At 40.8% G+C, this 21991-nt stretch overlaps 1 protein-coding gene across 5 annotated transcripts in view; it reads left to right on the plus strand.

Annotated features, from left to right (window-relative positions):
- The window catches only part of lrrc74b (leucine rich repeat containing 74B), a 161672-nt gene that overhangs the window by 78926 nt on the left and 60755 nt on the right, over nucleotides 1–21991 (plus strand). For all 5 annotated transcript variants that reach the window (XM_073065953.1, XM_073065950.1, XM_073065951.1 and 2 more), the window contains 4 exons: nucleotides 7483–7689; nucleotides 12352–12461; nucleotides 17185–17300; nucleotides 18930–19008. In XM_073065953.1, coding sequence (XP_072922054.1) covers nucleotides 7483–7689; nucleotides 12352–12461; nucleotides 17185–17300; nucleotides 18930–19008 — 512 coding nt within the window. The remainder of the gene's footprint in view (nucleotides 1–7482; nucleotides 7690–12351; nucleotides 12462–17184; nucleotides 17301–18929; nucleotides 19009–21991) is intronic.

Here is a 21991-nt window from a genome sequence, read left to right on the forward strand (position 1 = left end):
CTTTCATGAACACATTTGACAAGCTCCAAGCCATCTAGCCCTTTCACAGTGTGGGAGGTCCCAGTCAATATATGTAAAGTTAAAATCCCCTACTATTACATCTTCCTGTTTCTTACATCGGTCTGCTATCTTTCTACAGGTTTGCTCCTCCAATTCTCTCTTTTGGGTGGTCTATAATACAACCCTATTAGTGTGGTTATACCTTTCCTGTTCCTCAGCTCCACCCATATGTCCTCATGGCTGTCCTGTCTACGCACAGCTGTGATATTTTCCCTGACTAGTAATGCCACTCTTCCCCCTTTCATCCCTCCTTCTCTATCATGTCTGAAACAACGGAACCCCGGAACATGAAGCTGCCAGTCCTGTCCCTCCTGTAACCAAGTCTCACTAATCGTAATCCCAAATGCCAATCCATGCTCTAAACTCATTTGCCTTATCTACAATACTGCTTGCATTGAAATAGATGCACCTCAGAACATTTCTATCACATACAAACCTTTGATTTCTGTCTATACATGCAGTCCTTGCATGACCTTTATCCTCCTCCACCTCACTATCTGCTCTAACACTCAACTGCAAATCTAGTTTAAACCCCCTGGAGCAGCACTAGCAAATCTACCCGCAAGGATGTTAGTTTCCCTCCAGTTCTGGTGCAAATTGTCCCGTCAGAATAGGTCCCACCTTCCCTGGAACAGAGCCCAATTATCCAGAAACATGAAGCCCTCCCTCCTGCACCATCTCCTTAGCCACGTATTCAGTTGCATTATCATCCTATTTCTAGCCTCACTAGCACATGGCATGACCTGAGATTGCAACCCTGGAGGTCCTGTCTTTCAACTTCGCACCTAACTCCCCAAACTCTCTTTGCAGGATCTCCTCCTCCTTCCTATCCATGTCATTGGTCCCTACATGGACCACAAAATCTGGCTGCTCCCCTCCCTCCTGAGAATACTGAGAACTCAATCCAAGGTATCGCGGACCCTGGTACCAGGGAGGCAACAGACCATCCGGGATTCTCAATCTCTCCCACAGAACCTCTTACTTATCGAATCTCCTATCACTACTGCTCTCCTCTTTTCCCTCTGAGTTCTGAGCATGGTAGGACTAATGTCCTGAGCTCCATACATTTCAATGCTAGAAGTATGAAGGAAAGACAGATGAGCCCAAGGCATGGATCAGCACATGGAATTATGATATTGTAGCCATTAGTGGGACTTGATTATAGGAAGGGCAGGTCAATATTTCAGGATTCTGCGGTTTTGAGAGGTGGTATTACTAGTCAGGGAAAATGTCACAACAGTGCTTGGTCAAGACTGACTGGAGAACTCATCTAGTGAGCATTTATGGGGTGGAACTGAAGAATAAGGAAAGTATTGTGGCTATATTATAGACAACCCAACAGTCCATGGGATTTAGAGGAATATATTTGTAGAGAGATCTCAGACTATTGCAAGAAATTTGGTAGGTGATTTTAACTTTCCACATATTGACAGGGACTCTCATACTGTAAAAGGACTAAATGGGATAGAGTTTATTGTTAAAAAAAATTAAGGAAGTTGTTGCAAAATGGAGTCTGATTCCTTTTTTCAGTCTCAGTTCAAGGATTGAGTGAGTCTATTAAAATGAATATACTGCCCAGACTGTTATATCTCTTTCAGACCCTACCGATAGAGATGAATCAAAATCAATTCAATTAATGGAACAAGATGCTATCAAGGTATATTTGGCAGGGTAAAAGGCCTAGAGTTTGTCTCAAAACTTTGCAATTAGCAAAGGAAAAGGGGAGGATGGGGCTTGCCTTCTCTTGCAGTTGAGAGCTGTGATATGTTGGTGCAACCCATCATATGACGCTCAATGGAAAAACATTGAGGAGCGGGTACTTCCCATCCCCATACAAGCAATTTTGGCTGATAACAACCTGCAAAGGTACATAAATACTATTAATAACCCATGGGTGAAATTAACTCTTAAAATATGGAAAACTACTATAAAAGAATATAATCTAGAGGGAGATATTGCTATTCTTAAATGGTGTGCATATGACTCTGATTTTACACCAAATACATTGGATGCTAGATTTAAGGACTGGACAGCTAAATGAATAACAGTTCTTTGCAACATAATGAAAGAAGGAACACTGTTCAGTTTTGAAATGCTTAAAGAGAAATACTTATTTGAAAAACAAGATTTTTATCGGTATTTACAGATGAGACAATATGTTAATAAGACGCTTAAAAATGTAACCAAGGCAAATACATGCTTGATAGAGCTCTTTAGAAAAGCATATAATTCAGATAATGGTAGTAGAATCATTTCAAGCATGTATAAGGGGTTGTCAAATCTTAAATCACATTCGACTTCATACATTAAAACAAAATGGGAGAAGAAAGGAGGGATAATTATATCTGAGGAAGAATGGACAACAATATGGAGGTATCAATGGAAATGTACCAATTCACAGAAATGGAGGGAGTTTGGATGGAAAAACTTCATAAGATATTTTATTACACCCTCTCAGAAATCCCATTATGATAGTAACCTCCCTGTTTGCTGGAGAAACTGTGGAAATCAAAATGCAAATCATTATCATATTTTTTGGGACAGCCCTGTTATCAAAAATTATTGGAAGGGGATACACAATGCCCTACAAGACATCTTTAAATGTGAAATACCCTTAGAGAGTAAGACCATATATTTTGGATATATACCTCAAGAATGGTTGAAAAGAGATAAATATTTAATGAATATGCTGTTGGTGGCTGGTAAAAAGACTCTTATTAGGAAATGGTTATCACAGGAGAGCCTAACTTTAAATACATGGATGGAAATTACAATGGACATTTACAAAATGGAGAAGATAACAGCATCTGTTAATCATAAGCTGGAACAATTTGATTCATACTGGGAAAAATGGTTTAACTACATAATGGTTCATAGGCCTGATTTTATTCTCACAAATCAATGAATCTGTTGTTAAAAAAAAGATCACTCCCTACTTGTACATACTTCTTTCCTTTTGCTTGTTTTTTCTTTCCACTCTTTTCTATAAGTGTATACCCCGGATAAATACATTGTGGAGATTTTGTGATATATAAGATTATATAATATATATAGGTACAATGTCTGAAATACATCTTATGGAAATGTTTGTTTGATGAACTTCAATAAAAAATAAACTACAAGAAGGAAAGTTTCCTTAATCAGAGAGAGTGTGTGACACTTGATCTGCTATTGAGGAATGAGACAGGGCTGGTAACTGAAGTTTGTCTAGGGGAACACTTTGCATCTAGTGATTATAATGCCATTAGTTTCAAAGTAAATATGGTAAAAGATTGGTCTGGTCCATGGGTTGAGATTCTAAATTGGAGAAAGGCAAATATAAATGGTATCAGAAAGGATCTGGCAAGTGTGGATTTGAGACAGGCTGTTTCCTGGCAAAGGTGCACTTGGCAAGTGAGAGACCATCAAAAGTGAGATTTTGAGAGCACAAAGCTTGTATGTGTCTGTCAGGATAACAAGTGTAGGGAACCTTGGTTTTCAACAGATACTGAGGCCCTGGCTAAGAGAAAAAGTGCAGTGCATAGTAGGTATAGACGGGTAGGAACAAATGAGGTGCTTATGGAGTATAAGAAATACAAGAGAACACGTAAGAAAGAAATCAGGTGGGCTAAAAGAAAGCATGAGGTTGCCCTAGTAGACAAAGCGAAGCCAGCTATGTTAACAGCAAAAGGATTGGAAGGCACAAAATTGGTCCTCTGGAGATCAGAATGGCAATCTATGCATGGGGCTAAAAGAGATGGGGAGATCTTAAATGGATTTTTTGCATTTGTATTTACTTGGGAGACGGATGCAGAGTCTAAAGAAGTAAGGAAAAGCAGCAGTGAGTACTCTGGTGAAAGGTCTCGGCCCAAAAAGTCAACTCTTTACTCTTATCCATAGATGCTGCTGGCCTTGCTGAGTTCCTCCAGCATTTTGTGTATGTTACAGAGGAGGAGATATTTGCTATCTTGAGGTAACTTAGGGTGGATAAATCCCCAGGGACTGACAAGGTGTTTCCTCAGACCCTTGTTGGAGGCGTGAAGAAATTGCAGGGGTTCTGGCAGAGAGATTTATATTATCCTTAGTGACAGGTGAGGTAGCAGAGGACTGAAAGATAGCTAATGTTCTGCTGTTTAAAAAAGGCTCAAAAATATACCAGGAAATTATAGGCCAGTGAGCTTGACATCAGTAGTGGGAATTTTATTGGAAGGTATTCTAAGGGACTGGATTTATGAGTATTTTGATAGACATGGACTGATTAGGGATAGTCAGCATGGCTTTGTACATGGTAGGTCATGTCTAACCACTCTTATAGAGGTTTTTGAGGAAGTTGTCAGGATAGTTGTTGAAAGTAAGGCAGTGGAGGTTGTTACATGGACTGCATTTGACAAGTTCCCAAATGGGAGGTTGGTCAAGAAGATTCAGTTGCTTAGCATTCAAGATGAGTAGTGTAGCCTCTGTGCGACCAGGTGACCCCCGTTCGCCTAGGGTGAACCACCGTCGCCCCGCCAATAGTGCAATACTTTGGTGTAAATACGGAGTATTGCCCCCCAATACATGCTCGCAATACAAATACCAGACAATACACCCAAAAGTAAGTAAATAATTGCAACTTTATAGGTATCTCTTAGTGATGGGTTGGTAGAAACAGATAATCTAAAGGTGCCAGAGTAAATAAGTTTATCAGTTTGTGCACATAATATTTTAATACATTGGAGCTCACGCATCCGGTTCCATCCACAATGACTTTCTGAGCCTTTTGCCACCGTCAGAACCGCCAATGTCCAGTATCCGTCGCTCTGGAACCATTGTCTGCTCCTCACACGTCTGTCCTCCTCGCTCGCCTCCTGAAAAAGACCGCAAACTCCTGCTCAGCTTAGACATACAAGATAGCATTACGATTCTCCATTGGTTATTTCTCCCCTTATCGGTAGCCATAACCCAAACATACCAGACACAGAAACCCATTACAGCATTACAGAGAAGCCATTTCATTATAACAATACAGAGAAGCCATTTTGTTAGCCTGAACAGTTAACACCACTGTTACTGGTACTGAGAGTCCTATAGTAGTAAAATGGATTAGACATTGGCTTTGTGGGAAAAGCCAGTAGGTGGTTGCTTCTCCAAGAGGAGGTCTGTGACAAGTGAAGTGCCGCAGGGATGGGTGCTGGGTCCATTTCTTATCTATATCAATGATCTGGATGATAATGAGGTTGACTGAATCAACAGATTGGCAGATGACACCAAGATTAAGGGTGTAGTGGACAGCAAGGTAGACTATCAGAGTTTGCAACAGGATCTGGACCAGCTGGAAAAGTGGACTGAAAAATGGCAGATGGAATTTAATGCTGACAAGTGCAAGGTTTTGCACTTTGCTAAAAGCAACCAGGACAGTAAATGGTAGGGCACTAAGGAGTGTGATAGAACAAAGGGATCTGGGAATACAAGTCCATAATTCACTATAAGTGGCAGCACAAGTATAGAGGGTTGTAAGGAAAGCTTTTGGCGCATTACCCTTTATAATTCAAAGTCTGAGTGAAGTCATGGATTATGAGTGAAAGGTTTAAGGAGAACATGAGAGTAAATTTCTTCACTCAGAGGGTCGTGGGAGTGTTGAACAAACTGCCAGTACAAATGGTGAGTGTGAGCTTGATTTCAATGTTTAAGATATGTTTGGATAGGTACATGGATGGTACGGGTATGGAGGGCTATGATCCGGGTGCAGGTAATTGAGAGTAGATAATTTAAGTGTTTTGGCATGGTTCAGATGGGCTGAATAGCCAGTTTCTGTTCTGTATTTTTCTATGACTCTATGACTAAGTGCCACAATGTTTCTGGTGCCAAAAGAGCATGCCCACAACTTACTAATGGTAATTCATACATCCTTGGAATGTAACCATATAACTATATAACAATTACAGCACAGAAACAGGCCATCTTAGCCCTTCTAGTCTGTGCCGAACGCTTACTCTTACCTAGTCCCACCGACCTGCACTCAGCCCATAACCCTCCATTCCTTTCCTGTCCATGTACCTATCCAATTTTTAAAAAAATGACAATATCGAACCTGTCTCTACCACTTCTACTGGAAGCTCATTCCACACAGCTACCACTCTCTGAGTAAAGAAGTTCTCCCTCGTGTTACCCCTAAACTCTCAACTCATGTCCTCCTGTTTGAATCTCCCCTAACTCTCAATGGAAAAAGCCTATCCACGTCAACTCTATCTATCCCCCTCATAATTTTAAATACCTCTATCAAGTCCCCCCTCAACCTTCTACGCTCCAAAGAATAAAGACCTAACTTGTTCGACCTTTCTCTGTAACTTAGGTGCTGAAACCCAGGTAACATTCTAGTAAATCTTCTCTGTACTCTCTTTATTTTGTTGACATCTTTCCTATAGTTCAGTGACCAGAACTGTACACAATACTCCAAATGTAGGATGAAATTGGAGCACCTAGAGGAAACACACACTGTTAAGGGGAGAATGTGTTATTTTTGTTTGATCATCAGGTCTGGATATATGATTTTTTATCCTGTAATCTGATTTGTTATTAAATTCATTGAGTAGTTATGGCTTAAAAAGAAACATTTTATTAGAATATCACTAGTCATATCCGGGCAATTTAAGTACCTGTCCATTATCCCTGGCCGATATCACCTGAAACTCAGCTAATTTATAATTCATATTAAATATTTTCATATGCTTCCATATATTATAACCTTAAATTTTAGTTAATGAAATTTCAAATGATTACCAATCGTAACAAATCCAATGCCAATCTGTCATTTCATTTAAGACAATTAGGAAAGGTACAAATGTTGTAACAGATTCATAATCAATTAAATAGTGAGTCTGCTATGCTGGTGCTAGAATGTGTGCTTCCAGTATGTCCTTGGGTGTATACGTTCTTAATGTGAATGATACATTTCACTGTATTTTTCAATGTATAATGTGATTAATAAATCTGACGTGGAGACATTAGCCTGGATTTTGGTTCCATGATGTTCTCTAGTGACTTTTATTGAGGCATTCTCCTACAGAGATATCTTTAGATGAGTCCAAATCTGAGCTTCTAAAATACACAATTCATAAAGTTTTGCTTATTAAAGATATCATTCAATGCATTGGAACTTATACTTTTTAAAGTTGAAAGACTATTGCTAATTCTTATGCAACACACACAAAATGTTGGAGGAACTCAACAGGCCAGGCAGCATCTATGGAAAAGAGTAAACAGTCGACATTTTGGGCTGTAAATTTCAACTGTTTACTCATTTCCATAGATGCTGTTTGGCGTGCTGAGTTCCTCCAGCATTTTTTGTGTATTGCTTTGGATTTCCAGCATCTGCAGATTTTCTCATGATTGTAATAGTTCTTATGTTATCTTTGTTCAGAAAACTAAAACTAATTAGAAAATGCCTTTCTTACTATTATGTAGATATTGACTTGTCCGATAACCAACTGAGAACTGAGGGAGCTAAAGCAATCAGCACCATGCTGATGGAGAATACAGTTTTGATAAAGATTGTTCTTTCTGGAAACTGTTTTGATGATCATGCTGCCCAATACCTGGCGGAAGCTATAAGCAGCCCACTCAAATTGCAAATCTTAAACTTGAGCCACAATAGGATCAGCAACACTCAAGGTATGGCTGTACTGCATATGCCTCCCTATCTTTACTTTCAAGTCGTCTTGGATCATAAGCGATGGATTAGAAATGTTTTCCAGAATAAGCAAAAGAACTACAGCTCTACATTTCTACTGCAATCTCTGACTGAGATTGAGTTCAAGTTTACAACTTTTTGTTCAAAGATTCAAAGTATATTTATTATCAAAGTATGTGTGCAGTATACAAGTCTGAGATCCATCTTCCCCACAGACAGCCACGAAACAAAGAACCATGGACCTTTTCAAAATACATCAACCCCACCTCTGCAAAACAAAAATCAAATTGCGCCAATGGCAACAAAAAAACAAACAAAAGCACAGAATCTAAAACACAAAACCAAAAACCATATTTAGCTGGCTTAAGATGGTGTTGGTGAGCCTCAGCAACTTCTGGCTGGTGGCTAACGTAATATGGAAAACAACTACATACTTTGCTAACCACACTTTTTCTGGCAAATGATCATCACAAATAATAGTCTGTAACTTCCCTTTGGTCTTGAAGGCAATTCAATGTGGTAGAACCAAGGCAGCAGGCCCGTCACCGAGAGTGAGGAAGACCCAAAGTTCGATCGATTTAAGCGCTGTGCTGAAAGCTGAGTCAAGGTGATGAGGTTCGGGCACTAGAGCGTACCAATTCAACTGAACTCGATGTTTGGACAGAGACTTGTATGCAGGGCCAAATCAAAATGGTCGGTTACAGGCCAAATTGAGGCTGCGGAGTCCAGGCACCAGAGCTATTGAACTAATGTTTGGACGTTGATTTAGGTGCATGACCAGATTGAAAAGGTCAGGATGTTGAGGACCAAGATGAGGGACAGGCCTGTTCAGTTCACTACTCCACGGCTTGGCTCTGCACTGAACTTTGCTGAGTTATGGGACTCTCTTTGTTGACTTCAATTCAGAACGTTATTTGCTTGCAGTTACTGTTTTTCCTCTCTTCATGTTGGCTATTTGATTGTCTTCTTTTTTTATTGGTTCTTTTAGGTTTCTTTGTTTCGTGGCTGCCTATTAGGAGATGAATTTCAAGGTTGTATAACATATAAATACTTTGATAATAAATGTACTTTGAACTTTGAAAGATGGTAACATGCCTCTCGCCCAATGAGCCCGTGCTACTCTACTAAACCATGCGTCTTTGGAATGTAGGAGGAAACCAGAACACTCAGAGGAAATCAGGGAGAATGTACAAACTCCTTACAAACAGTGGCAGGAATTGAACCTGCATCACAGGCACTACTAGTGTTATTTTAACCCCTACTTTTTCCAAACAAGTCAGTAAAGGAAGGCAAATAGTTTAATTTCAAAGCCAGGACAGACAATTCCAATTAAAAATCAGAATATTAAAGAGGATACAGCATCACAGTGGCTCAACAAAACTATAAAGGAAAGGTATCCCAATTCTTATCCACAGAGGCAGAGAATGCAAAGCAGATAATGATGTTAATTCTTTACAGAACACAAGTTCATCATCAATTGGAATAATGAATTAAATCATGTTCGTCAGGTCTGCCCACTTTGAATTGCTACTAACAGTCAATTTCAATTTCACAGCCCCGTTGTCACTGATAGAGGGCCTGTCTGATTAGCCTTCCACATCCCTGTATCCAGCACTGCAATTTAGACCTTAAGAGTCAGCGAGGAAGCCCCTACCCATTGGTATTCCTGACGTTTTAACAAGAAGCAAAGCTTTTCCAGCTATATTAGTTGTGATTTTAACAGTTTTAAATATCATGACATAAAATACATAGTAAAAACATTCAAATGCAAAAGCAATCTTTAAAAATCAGCCTGCCCTACATTTTTTTTTTACACTTTATGTTGCAAACCTCAACATGGTTTTGGTTCTAATGCTGAAAGTGCAATGTTTGAGAGGTGGTTTCCCAACATGGTTCCAGAATAACCCAGCAAGACTAGATTTTACTGCTGGCAGATTCAGCTTTTCAATCCTCTTGAAAATGTCTGAACTTCCATTAAACAGCTTGTGCATTGATATCACTGGTGATAGCCAACATAGTCCAGTCCATTGTATCCAACAATGGCAGGCACACTTTAGGAAGAACATAGAAGTTTTGGACACTGTAGAAGAGATGGAAAAGAATGACTCCAAGGATGATGTAATTGCACCGTTCCAATTAAATAATGGCCACGCAACATACAGATGTCCTTGAAGATTTGTTTTATTTCCCTCTTTCTTTCTTCAGTAGATACCATGGAAGCTACAAGAAAATAAAGGTCATTAACAGTTTGAAACATACAGTCTTTTAAAGTCTCTCAAGCTAGTGTCCACTGATAAACAGGCCCAAACACATTAGCACAACAGAAGTGTGCTGAAATCAAATAAATTACTAAAAACATATCACACTGTCCATATAAAGACACATCAACAACATTGTACACAATATAAAACAAACAAAACAATTACCATGTGCGCCTCTTGGACCACATGCAGAGTAAGTTTATTTTAGGGCCATATGTCTTTCTCTGCTTCCATGTTGGTTCTGACCCACAGATAGATAGATAGATACTTTATTCATCCCCATGGGGAAATTCAACACTTTTTCCAATGTCCCATACACTTGTTGTAGCAAAACTAATTACATACAATACTTAACTCTGTAAAAATATGATATACATCTAAATCACTCTCTCAAAAAGCATTAATAATAGCTTTTAAAAAGTTCTTAAGTAGTTTACTTAAATACATTAATACAATCAACCCCGGCACTTTAACATATCTTACTCCTGGCAGTTGAATTGTAAAGCCTAATGGCATTGGGGAGTATTGACCTCTTCATCCTGTCTGAGGAGCATTGCATCGATAGCAACCTGTCGCTGAAACTGCTTCTCTGTCTCTGGATGGTGCTATGCAGAGGATGTTCAGGGTTTTCCATAATTGACCGTAGCCTACTCAGCGCCCTTCGCTCAGCTACCGATGTTATACTCTCCAGTACTTTGCCCACGACAGAGCCCGCCTTCCTTACCAGCTTATTAAGACGTGAGGCGTCCCTCTTCTTAATGCTGCCTCCCCAACACGCCACCACAAAGAAGAGGGCGCTCTCCACAACTGACCTATAGAACATCTTCAGCATCTGACTACAGACATTGAATGATGCCAACCTTCTAAGGAAGTACAGTCGACTCTGTGCCTTCCTGCACAAGGCATCTGTGTTGGCAGTCCAGTCTAGCTTCTCGTCTAACTGTACTCCCAGATACTTGTAGGTCTTAACCTGCTCCACGCATTCTCCATTAATGATCACTGGCTCCATATGAGGCCTAGATCTCCTAAAGTCCACCACCATCTCCTTGGTCTTGGTGATATTGAGACGCAGGTAGTTTGAGTTGCACCATATCACAAAGTCCTGTATCAGTTTCCTATACTCGTCCTCCTGTCCATTCCTGACACACCCCACTATGGCCGTGTCGTCAGCGAACTTCTGCACATGGCAGGACTCCGAGTTATATTGGAAGTCTGATGTGTACAGGGTGAACAGGACCGGAGAGAGCACGGTCCCCTGCGGCGCTCCTGTGCTGCTGACCACCGTGTCATACCTACAGTCTCCCAACCGCACATACTGAGGTCTATCTGTCAAGTAGTCCACTATCCAATCCACCATGTGAGAGTCTACTCCCATCTCCGTTAGTTTGTGCCTTAAGATCTTGGGCTGGATGGTGTTAAAGGCACTAGAGAAGTCCAGGAATGTAATCCTCACAGCACCACTGACCCCATCTAGGTGAGAGAGGGATTTGTGCAGCAAATACGTGATAGCATCCTCCACTCCCACCTTCTCCTTATACGCAAACTGAAGAGGATCCCGGGCGTGCCTGGTTTGTGGCCTCAGATTCTGTATTATCAGCCGCTCCATGGTCTTCATCACGTGCGACGTCAAGGCAACAGGTCTGAAGTCATTCAACTCCTTTGGTTGTGGTTTCTTCGGTACCGGGACAATACAGGATGTTTTCCTCTGTCTGGGTACTCTTTGCTGCTCCAGGCTCATGTTGAAGATGCGCTGTAGTGGTTCTCCCAGCTCAGTCGCACAGGCCCTCAGTAATCGTGGGGAAACTCCATCCGGTCCCGCCGCCTTGCTGGTACAGATCTTCCTCAGTTGACCTTCCACCTGTGCAGCCGTAATCCTGGGCGTGGGCAAGGTCTCCTGTGAGTGGCTATTTTCCTGTGAGGGAAGTAAGCCTGGTGTGGAGTTCTGCGGTGAGGATGAGATTGTGCTGTCGAACCTATTGAAGAAGTTGTTCAGCTGGTTCGCTTTCTCCACATCTCCACTTATGTTTGCCCCCCGCTTTGCACCGCATCCGGTGATGATCTTCATCCCATCCCACACCTCCTTCATGCTTTTTTTCTGCAGCTTTTGTTCTAGCTTCCTCCTATACTGCTCCTATACATAATAGCACAGTCATGCTTTTATTAAACTCTGGTCATGTGACCCATTAAACTGTACATTAAAATAAAACCTTACATAAAATATATTAAGATGATAAAATAATCATGAATTTATGACAAAAACATAAAATAACTCAATGAAACACGTCTCTGAGACAGTTACAGATGATGTTCATGTACATTGCCTGAAAAAGTATATTATTTGGTTTAACTAAGTTATCTCACTTTACTAACTTATTTTATAAGGAAACAAGCTAGGAAATGCTATTGCAGAAAATACTGGTCTGAAGGAACTAAACTTAAGTTGGAACCACCTACGAGGCAAGGGATGCATTGGAATAACAGAAGGCCTCAGGGTAGGTGCTCAAGGTTGTAGACTGTTAGTATTTAAATATGTTCTAGAAAAGGATAAATAGTTGTTATGCTACAGGATCAAGAGATATGGGAAGAGGCCTGGAACATGAAGTCATGTTTATGTTGAATAGTGGAGTACGCCATAAAACCTCACAACCTAGGAGCAGAATTAAGCCTTTCAGCACATTGAGTTTGCTCTGCCATTCCATCATGGCTGATCCCAGATCCCACTCAACCCCATACACCTGCCTTCTCGCCATTTCCTTTGAGTCCCTGACCGATCAGGAAATGATCGGCTTCCACCTTAAATATACTCACGGACTTGGCCTCCATCACAGTCTATGGCAGAGCATTCCACAGATTTACTATTCTCGCTCAAAATAATTCCTCCTTACCTCTGTTCTAAATGGTCACCCCTCAATTTTGAGGCTGTGGCCTCTAGTTCTGGATACCCCCACCAGAGGAAACATCCTCTCCACATCCAACCCATCTTGTCCTTTCAACATTCAGTAGGTTTCAATGAGATCTCCCCGCATTCTTCTAAATTCCAGTTAGTACAGCCCCAAAGCTGCCAAATGCTCCTCATATGTTAAATACTCCATTCCCAGAATCATCCTCGTGAACCTCCTCTGGACTCTCTCCAATGACAACACATCCTTTCGGTGATATGGGGCCGGAAACTGTTGACAATACTCCATGTGCAGCCTGATTAGTGCCTTATAAAGTCTCAGCATTATCTCCTTGCCTTTATATTCTATTCTCCTTGAAATAAATACCAACATTGTATTTGCCTTCTTTACCACAGTCTCAATCTGTAAATTAACCTTTTGGGACTCTTGTACGAGAACTCCTAAGTCCCTCTGCACCTCTGATATTTGAAGCTTCTCCCCATTTAGATAATAGTTTGCACCATTGATCCTTTTAGCAAGATGCATAATCATACATTTCCCAACACTGTATTCTGTCTGCTACTTTTTTGCCCATTCTTCCAATTTGTCTAAGTCTTGCTGCAATCGCATTGTTTCCTCAGCAGTACCTACCACTCCACCTATCCACGTCCCATCCGCAAGCTTTGCCACAAATTTCCACTATCCAAATCATTGACAAACAATGTGAAAAGTAGTGGTCCCAATACTGACCCCTGAGGAACACAACTGGCAACCAACCAGAAAAGGCCCCTTTTATTCCCACTCACTGCCTCCTTCCTGCCAGCCATTCCTCTATCAATGACAGTATCATTCCTGTAATGTCATAGGATTTTACTTGTTAATCAGCCTCTTGTGTGGCACCTTATCAAGAGCTTTCTGAAAATCCAAGTAAAAGACATCCACTGCCTCTCCTTTGTCCACCCTGCTTGTTACTTCCTTGAAGAACTCTTAACAGATTTGTCAGGCAAGATTTCCCCTTACAGAAACCATGCTGACTTTGACTTATTTTATCATTAGTCTCCAAGTACCCTGAAACCTCTTCCTTAATAATAGACTCCAGCACTTTCCCAACCACTGAAGTTAGGCTAACTGGCCTATAATTTCCTTTCTTTTGCCTTCCTCACTTCTTAAAGAATGGAGTGACATTTGCAATCTTTCAGTCCTCCAAGACCATGCCAGAATCAAATGTTTCTTGAAAAATCATGACCAATGCATCTCTTATTTAAGTCTTTTCAGTTTGCCTAGCACTTTTTGCTTTGTAATAGCAATAACACTCACTGGGGGAAAGGCTATCTTAGATTGGGTGTTGTGTAATAACCCAGATCTTCTTAGGGACCTTAATGTAAAGGAGCCCTTAGGAGATAGTGATCATGATATAGAAACATAGAAAACCTACAGCACAATATGGGCCCTTTGGCCCACAAAGCTGTGCTGAACATGTCCTTATCTTAGAAATTACTAGGCTTACACATAGTCCTCTATTTTTCTGAGCTCCATGTACCTGTCCAGGAATCTCTTAAAATACCCTATTGTATCTGCCTCCGGCAGCCCATTCCACGCACTCACCACTCTCTGTGTAAAACAACCTACCTGACATCTCCTCTGTACCTACTTCCAAACACCTTAAAACTGTGCCCTCTCATGCTAGACATTTCAGGCCTGGGAAAAAACCTCTGGCTATCCACCCGATCAATGCCTCTCATCATTTTATACACCTCTATCAGGTCAGCGCTCATCTTCCATCGCTCCAAGGAGAAGGCATGCTCCCCAATCCAGACAACATCCTTCTAAATCTCCTCTGCACCCTTTCTATGGTTTCTGCATATGATTGAATTCATACTGCAATTTGAGAGGGAGAAGTATAACTCACATGTATGAGTATTGCAGTGGAATAAAGGGAATGACAGAGGCATGAATATGGAGCTTGCCCAGGTGGATTGGAGGGGGTTACTGATGGGGATGACGGCAGAGCAGAGATGGCTGAACTTAATGGGAATAGTTCACAAGTTGCAGGATAGATTTGTCCCACAGAAGTTGTTCTGAAATGGCAGAGGTAGGCAACTATAGCTGACAAGGACTATAGAATTTAAGGACCACTTAAAAGCCAAGGAAAGGGAATATAAGGTCACAAAAGTGAGTGTGAAGTTGGATGATTGGGAAGTTTTTAAATTCCAACAAGACAACTAAAAAAGCTACAAGAAGGGAAAAAGATTAAAATGAGGCCAAACTAGCCAATCATATAAAGTAAGATATGAACAGATTTTATCAGTTATATAAAGAGTATAAGGGAGGTGAGAGTTAATATTGGACCACTGGAAAATGATGCTAGTAAGGGCTAGTAATGGGGGACTAAGAAATGGCAGATGACCTTAATGGATATTTTGAGGAGAAAATTCAAACTTAAGAGATGCAGAGAGACTTAAGAGTCCTTGTGCAAGACTCCCAGAAGGTTAATTTATAGGTTGAGTCTGTGCTAAAGAAGGCCAATGCAATGGTGGCATTTATTTCAAGGGGCATAGAATATAAAAGCAAGGAGATAATGCTGAGGCTTTATCATACACTAGTCAGGCCACAATTGGAGTATTGCCAACAGTGTTGCACCCCATATCTCAGAAAGGATGTGTTGTCATTGGAGAGAGTCCAGAGGAGGTTCACAAGGATGATTCTGGGAATGGAGGGTTTAACATATGAGAAGCATTTGGCAGCTTTGGGCCTGTACTCACTGGAATTTAGAAGAATGCAGGGGATCTCATTGAAACCTACCAAATGTTGAAAAGACTGGATCAGGTGGATGTGGAGATGTTTCCTTTGGTGGAGGTATCCAGAACTAAAGGGCACAGCCTTAAAATTGAGGGGTGACCCTTTGGAATAGAGGAAAGGAGGAATTTTTTTGGCCAGAGAGTAGTAAATATGTGGAATGCTCTGCCATAGACTGCAATGGAGGCCAGGTCTGTCGGTATATTTAAAGTGGAAGCTGATAGTTTCCTGATCGTTCAGGGCATGAAAGGATGTGACAATAAGGTAGGTGTATGTGGTTGAATGGGATTTGGGATCAGCAATAGTGAAATGGAAGAGAAGACTCAATGGGCTGAATGGTCTAATTCTGCTCCTCTGTCTTATCGCCTGCCCCTGCTCCTATTTTCTATCCTTCTTCTGAGCTTCTTATTGGACTTCTTGTTGATGATCTTATATTGATGCTCTCCATTTATGCCCATCCCTACATGGAAACATGACCCCACTCTATTTTGTCTTGGAGACTGCAATCTATTCTGCTGCATCCCTGACTCCACATTCTTTGACACTATTCATTAGAATATTGAAGGGTACTTTATCAAAGCTGTGTAAGAACCTTCATAAATTACAACAATTACATTACCATTGTGTATTCTCTTTGCCATCTCTTCAAAAAATCTTCAAGGGATTCATCAAACAAGATCTTCTCCTTTGAAATGCCCTCTGAGCAGTGGTGGCACAGTGGCATGGCCAGTAGAGCTGCTTCCATACAGCATTAGAGCCCCAGCTTTAGTCCTGATTTTAGCTACAATCTGTGTGGAGTATGCACATTCTTCCCCAGACTGCATAAGTTTCTCTCAGGAGCTCATTTTGCAGTCATATCTCAAAGATCTACAGGTGGGTTGATTAATTGGTTTTACTTGGTGAATAGGTATATTACAGAATCTGGGAGCCATTGATGGCAACATCAGGAGAATAAGCTACAGAAAATAGTTGATGGGAGAATAAGATTGCTCTGTGAGCCAACAGAGACTTGATGGACCAATTTTTCTCCATCTATGTTGTAAGGAATTGTGAAATGTGGAATTCATTTTTTACGATATATTTAACACAAAGAACACTGCAGATGCTGTGGTCAAATCTTTCCTCTTTCCTCTGATTGGTTTTTCACCTGGCACCTTCCCCCCTCCCCCCAACCTCTTTATAGGGCCCCTGCCCCCTCCTTCTTCAGTCCTGACGAAGGGTCTCAGCCCGAAACGTTGACTGCTCATTTCAACAGATGCTGCCCGACCTGCAGAGTTCCTCCAACATGTTTGTATGAGTTACGATATATTTTACTTCCAGATGTTTTATTTATTCCTTGGTTAAGGACAGTATTACTTTTATATCATTAATGTTTAGGTGCATAGCTTAAAACCAGGGCGGAGTTAAAGCTATCTTTACATTGTAGCAGATTATTATTTTTTATTTAGACTGTAATCTGATCCAGAAACTAATGTACTCAAGATTTACAAGGGCGTCCATTAGAATGGCAGTTGATTGCGGTCTATTTTCTCTCCTGCAGGATAATATTTTTCTGAGAGTACTGGATTTGTCCTATAATGGATTTGGGAATGAGGGAGCCAAAGCTCTTGGTGAAGCACTTAAAGTTAACAATGTGCTTGAGCTTCTGAATATCAGGTATAACAGTGTTTAGATTCTTACTGATTATAGTGGCTTAGTTCAAGAACATTATTCATATTCATTATTGAAATAGTTTTCTCAAATAATTACTAATGTGCAAGAACTGAATTAGAATTTTTAAAAAATGAAAACTGCAGGGTAGACTTCAAGGCCAGTTTTTGGAGTTTATCAATTCCATTCTTTAGATCTTGTCAAGGAAGGTAAGGCCCATTAACATGAACCCAACTCATGAATGCTTAGGATAGACACGTCTAGGAGAGGTATCTTATGTCTTGAGAACCAATTATTGGCAAGAGAATAAATAATTCTGTACACCAACAAGCTCTTGTTATTTTTTATTAGCTGATCACAGACTGTGGACCTTATTGATTGTCCAAACTGAACTCTTAAACTGAGTGACTTTTCAGGTCATTCCAGAGGTACTTATATTGGTGGTCTGGAGTCACCTTTAGATCAGACCAGATAGAATTTACTTCCCTGAAAGACAGTGATGAATCAAGTGTTTTTCTTCAGCAGTCTGGTGATTTTGTCTCCATAACTGATAGTAGTTGTACTTTCTTTTTCTTCAACTAAATGTAAATTGGGTGCATAGTGAAGCGGTGAGTGTGTCACTATTACAACTCGGGGTGTTGGAGTTTGGAATTCAATCCCATCAGCCTCTGTAAAGAATCTCTGTATTTCTTCCCCATGGAATGTGTGGGTTTTCTCTGGGTGGTCTGGTCTTCTCCCACAGCTCAAAGATGTAGCGGTTAGCAGGTTAATTGGTTATTGCAAATTGTCCCGTTGTTAGGTTAGGGTTAAATCAGGGTTGTCAGACACCACCTAAAGGTCTGGAAAAGTCCATACCTTGCTGTATCTTTAAATAAATAAAATCTTCATCTTCAGTGAAAAAATATATTTAAATCAGTTTGCAGAATGCAGCAGATGTCTATGAAATATGATTTTTTGGGTTCTTTAGTTTATTATATCCATATAAGAGTAACAAATCTGGAAACAATCTGCAAAAGAAAATACACTGTACCTTTTTACAATGATATTGCACCTTACCCTATCACATATCAATCAATGAATTACTTCAGAAAGCAATGACAATTAGATAGGCAGGTAGACAAAGATAAATAACCAGTTAATCTGCTTTTACTGATGTTTGTTGAGGGAGAATTTAACCTCAGGTACTAGGAGAATATGAATGGAACATTTAAAATCCACTAAAATAAACAATTTATACGTAATCGTTAACATTTTAAATTCTCAAGAGTATGTACTTTAGCAATACGATCCTAGACGGGGGTTTAAAATTATAATGTTGGGACTCAAAGATAACAATGTGATCCATTGATGTAACTGGTAAACTGTAACACAAAAGATAAGAAGGGGTTGACTGGCATCTGGGATCAGCCATGATAGAATGTTGGAGCAGACTTGATGGGCTGAATGGCCTAATTCTGCTCCTATGTCTTACAGTCTTATGGGCCTACTTTCATAGACACCTTCTTGAGAGTAAGTCATAAATAACATAAAGAATGTATATTGGTGAAGTCTTAGTGGAAAGGTTTGTCCAATAAAACATTCTAAACTCTCCTTGATACTGATCTAAAATTTCTAATCTTGTTTTTGGTCTTATAGTAACAATCGTATTTCTGCAGAAGGAGCTGTGTTGTTATCTTTGGGATTAAAAGTTAATATCACTCTAATTGAGCTTAATGTAAGTATGATACTCAGGTATGTTAATCAAATGTTCCCTTATAGTACAGCTATCCCAATCACTACATCAAATAATTGATTATAGTTTGAAGAAACCTTTCCTGGGAATTGAACAGCTAGTGGTAATAGACTTCCTTCTATACAACACAAAACACAACACACACAAAATGCTGGAGGGACACAGCAGGTCCATAAGACCATAAGACATAGGAGCAGAATTAGGCCATTCAGCCCATCAAGTCTACACCACCATTCTGTCATGGCTGATCCCAGATCCCACTCAACGCCATACACCTGCCTTCTTTCCATATCCTTTGATGTCCTGACTGATCAGAAAACGATTAACTTCCATCTTAAATATACACATGGTCTTGGCCTCCATCGCAATCTATGGCAGAGTATTCCACGGATTTACTACACTCTGGCTAAAAAATTTCCTCCTTACCTCTGTTCTAAATGATCACACCATCTGTGGAAGGGAATAAACAGTTGACATTTTGGGTCAAGACCCTTCATGAGGACTGAAAAGGAAGAGTGAAGAAACCAGGATCTGAAGCCGAAATTTCTGACTTCATTCCCCTTTTCAGACCTGATGAAGGGTCTCAGCCTGAAATGTCGACTGTTTATTCCTCTCTGTAAATACTGCCTAATCTGCTGAATACCTCCAGTGTTTTGTGTGTGTTACTTTGGATTTACAGCTATATAGATACTGTCTGACCTGCTGAGTTCTTCCAGCATTTTGTGTGTGTTACTCTGGATTTTCAGTGACATAGGTACTATCTGGCCTGCTGAATTCCTCCAGCATTTTCTGTGTGTTACTCTGGATTTCTAGCTTCATCTAAGTCCGTAGTAAATTCATTATCAAAGTACATATATTTCACCATATACAACCCTGAGATTCATTTTCTAGCAGGCATACTCAATAAATCCATAATAGAAAAATAATCATAGTAGAATCAATGAAAGACCACTCCAACTGGGCATTCAACCAGAGAGCAAATACAAAAAGAGAGAAATAATAATGATACCCATAGATGTGCTCAATGGTGGGGAGGGATTTACCCATGATGGACTGGGCATTATCCACTACTTTTTGTAGTATTTCCCATTCAAGGGCATTGGTTTCCATATCAGGCTGTCATGCAACCAGGCAGTATAATGTCCACCACATATCTATCAAAGTTTGTCAAAGTTTTGGATGTTATACTGGATTTTCTCAAATTCCTAAGGAAGTAAAGGCACTGTCTTGCTTTCTACATAATTGCACTTACATGCTGGGCCCAGAACAGATCCTCTGAAATTAAAACACCAAGAAATTTAAAGCTGCTGACCCTCTCTACCACTGATCCCCCAATGAGGACTGGCTCATGGACCTTTGGTTTTCTCCTCTTGAAGTCAGTAATCAGTTCCTTGGTCTTACTGACACTGAGTAAGAGGTTGCTGTTGTGGCACCAATCGGCCAGACTTTCAATCTCCCTCCTATATGCTGATTTGACACCACCTTTGACTCAGCCTATGACAGTGGTGTCATCAGCAAACATAAATATGGCATTGGAGCTGTGCCTACTCACATATGCATCAGTGTAAAGTGAGTAGAGCAGAGGACTAAGCACTCAGCTTTGTGATGCAGCTGTGCTGATGGGGATTGTGAAGGAGATGTTGTTGCCAATCTGAACTGACTGGGGTCTGCAAGGTATGTAAATAGAGGACCCAATTGCACAAGGATTAGAGGACCCAATTGCAAAGGAGGTACTGAAGCTAAGGTCTTGAATTTATTGATTAGTTTGGAGGGGCTGATAGTGTTGAATACCAAGCTGTATTGATAAAGAGCATCCTGATATATGCATCTTTGGTGTCCAGATGTTCCAGGGTTGAGTGAAGAGCCAGTGAGGTGGCATCTGTGATGAACCTGTTGTACCAGTAGGCAAACTGGAGTGGATCCAAGTTGCTTGTCAGGCAGCAGTTGATATGTTTCATTATCAACCTCTCAAAACATTTCATCACTGTGAATATAAGTGCTACTGTCATTCAGGCAGGTTACCACATTCTTTTTAGGCACCGGTATAATTGAAGATTGCTTGAAGCCATGGGTAGCTCAGACTGCTGAAGTGAGAGGTTAAAGATCTCAGTGAATACTCCAGCCAACTGAACAACATAGTTCTTTAGTACTTGACCTGGTATCCCATCTGGGCTGGATGTTTCTCAATGGTTCACCCTCCTGGAGGTTACTCAGATATTGGCCCCAGAGACTGAAATCACAGGATCATCAGGGGCTGTGGGAGTTTGTGATGGTTTCTCCATGTTTTGACAGTAAATGTGAGCATAGAAGGCATTGATCTCATCTGGAAGCAAAGCCCTGCTGTAGCCTATGTCGCTTAATTTACTTTAGAAGAAGTTACAAAGAGGCGGCAGCAGCGGCCTTTCAGACCTGGTGTTACTTTAATTTAATTTTCTATTTTAAGTTTGATACACAATTTTTGATTAGGGCACATGGATAACAGAGTGGCTATCTACCATTGCCAGATACTACTACAATACAGAGATCGCCCAAAAATAAACCTTCACAAAGATCTGCTGGCTGAATTACGCGACCTTGCCTTGCTGAAGGGAATGGGCCTACATTCCTCGGACTCGCCTGATGCTGGTAGCCGGAGACAGAGATGTCGAAAGCGATGTGCGAGGAAGCAGAAGCGAGACAAATGGGCAGGGGTCCATGCCAGGCTAAAAGCAAACCCTAGCCGGCCAGCTCTCCCGTCCATTCTGCTCTCCAATGTCCGCTCCCTGGACAATAAAATGGACTACATCCAACTCCAACGTAATGCTCGGCGGGAGTACAGAGTTTGCTCCGCGTTTGTCTTCACAGAGACATGGCTCACTGATGGGATTTCAGACGCTGCCATTCAGCTAGTCAGGCTAGCCTTGTTTCGTGCGGACAGGGATGCAGCTCTCTTGCGGTAAGACTTGCGGTGGCGGTGTGTGTATTT

This window comes from Hemitrygon akajei, chromosome 14, assembly GCF_048418815.1.
Source record: "Hemitrygon akajei chromosome 14, sHemAka1.3, whole genome shotgun sequence".
Taxonomy (NCBI): Eukaryota; Metazoa; Chordata; class Chondrichthyes; order Myliobatiformes; family Dasyatidae; genus Hemitrygon; species Hemitrygon akajei.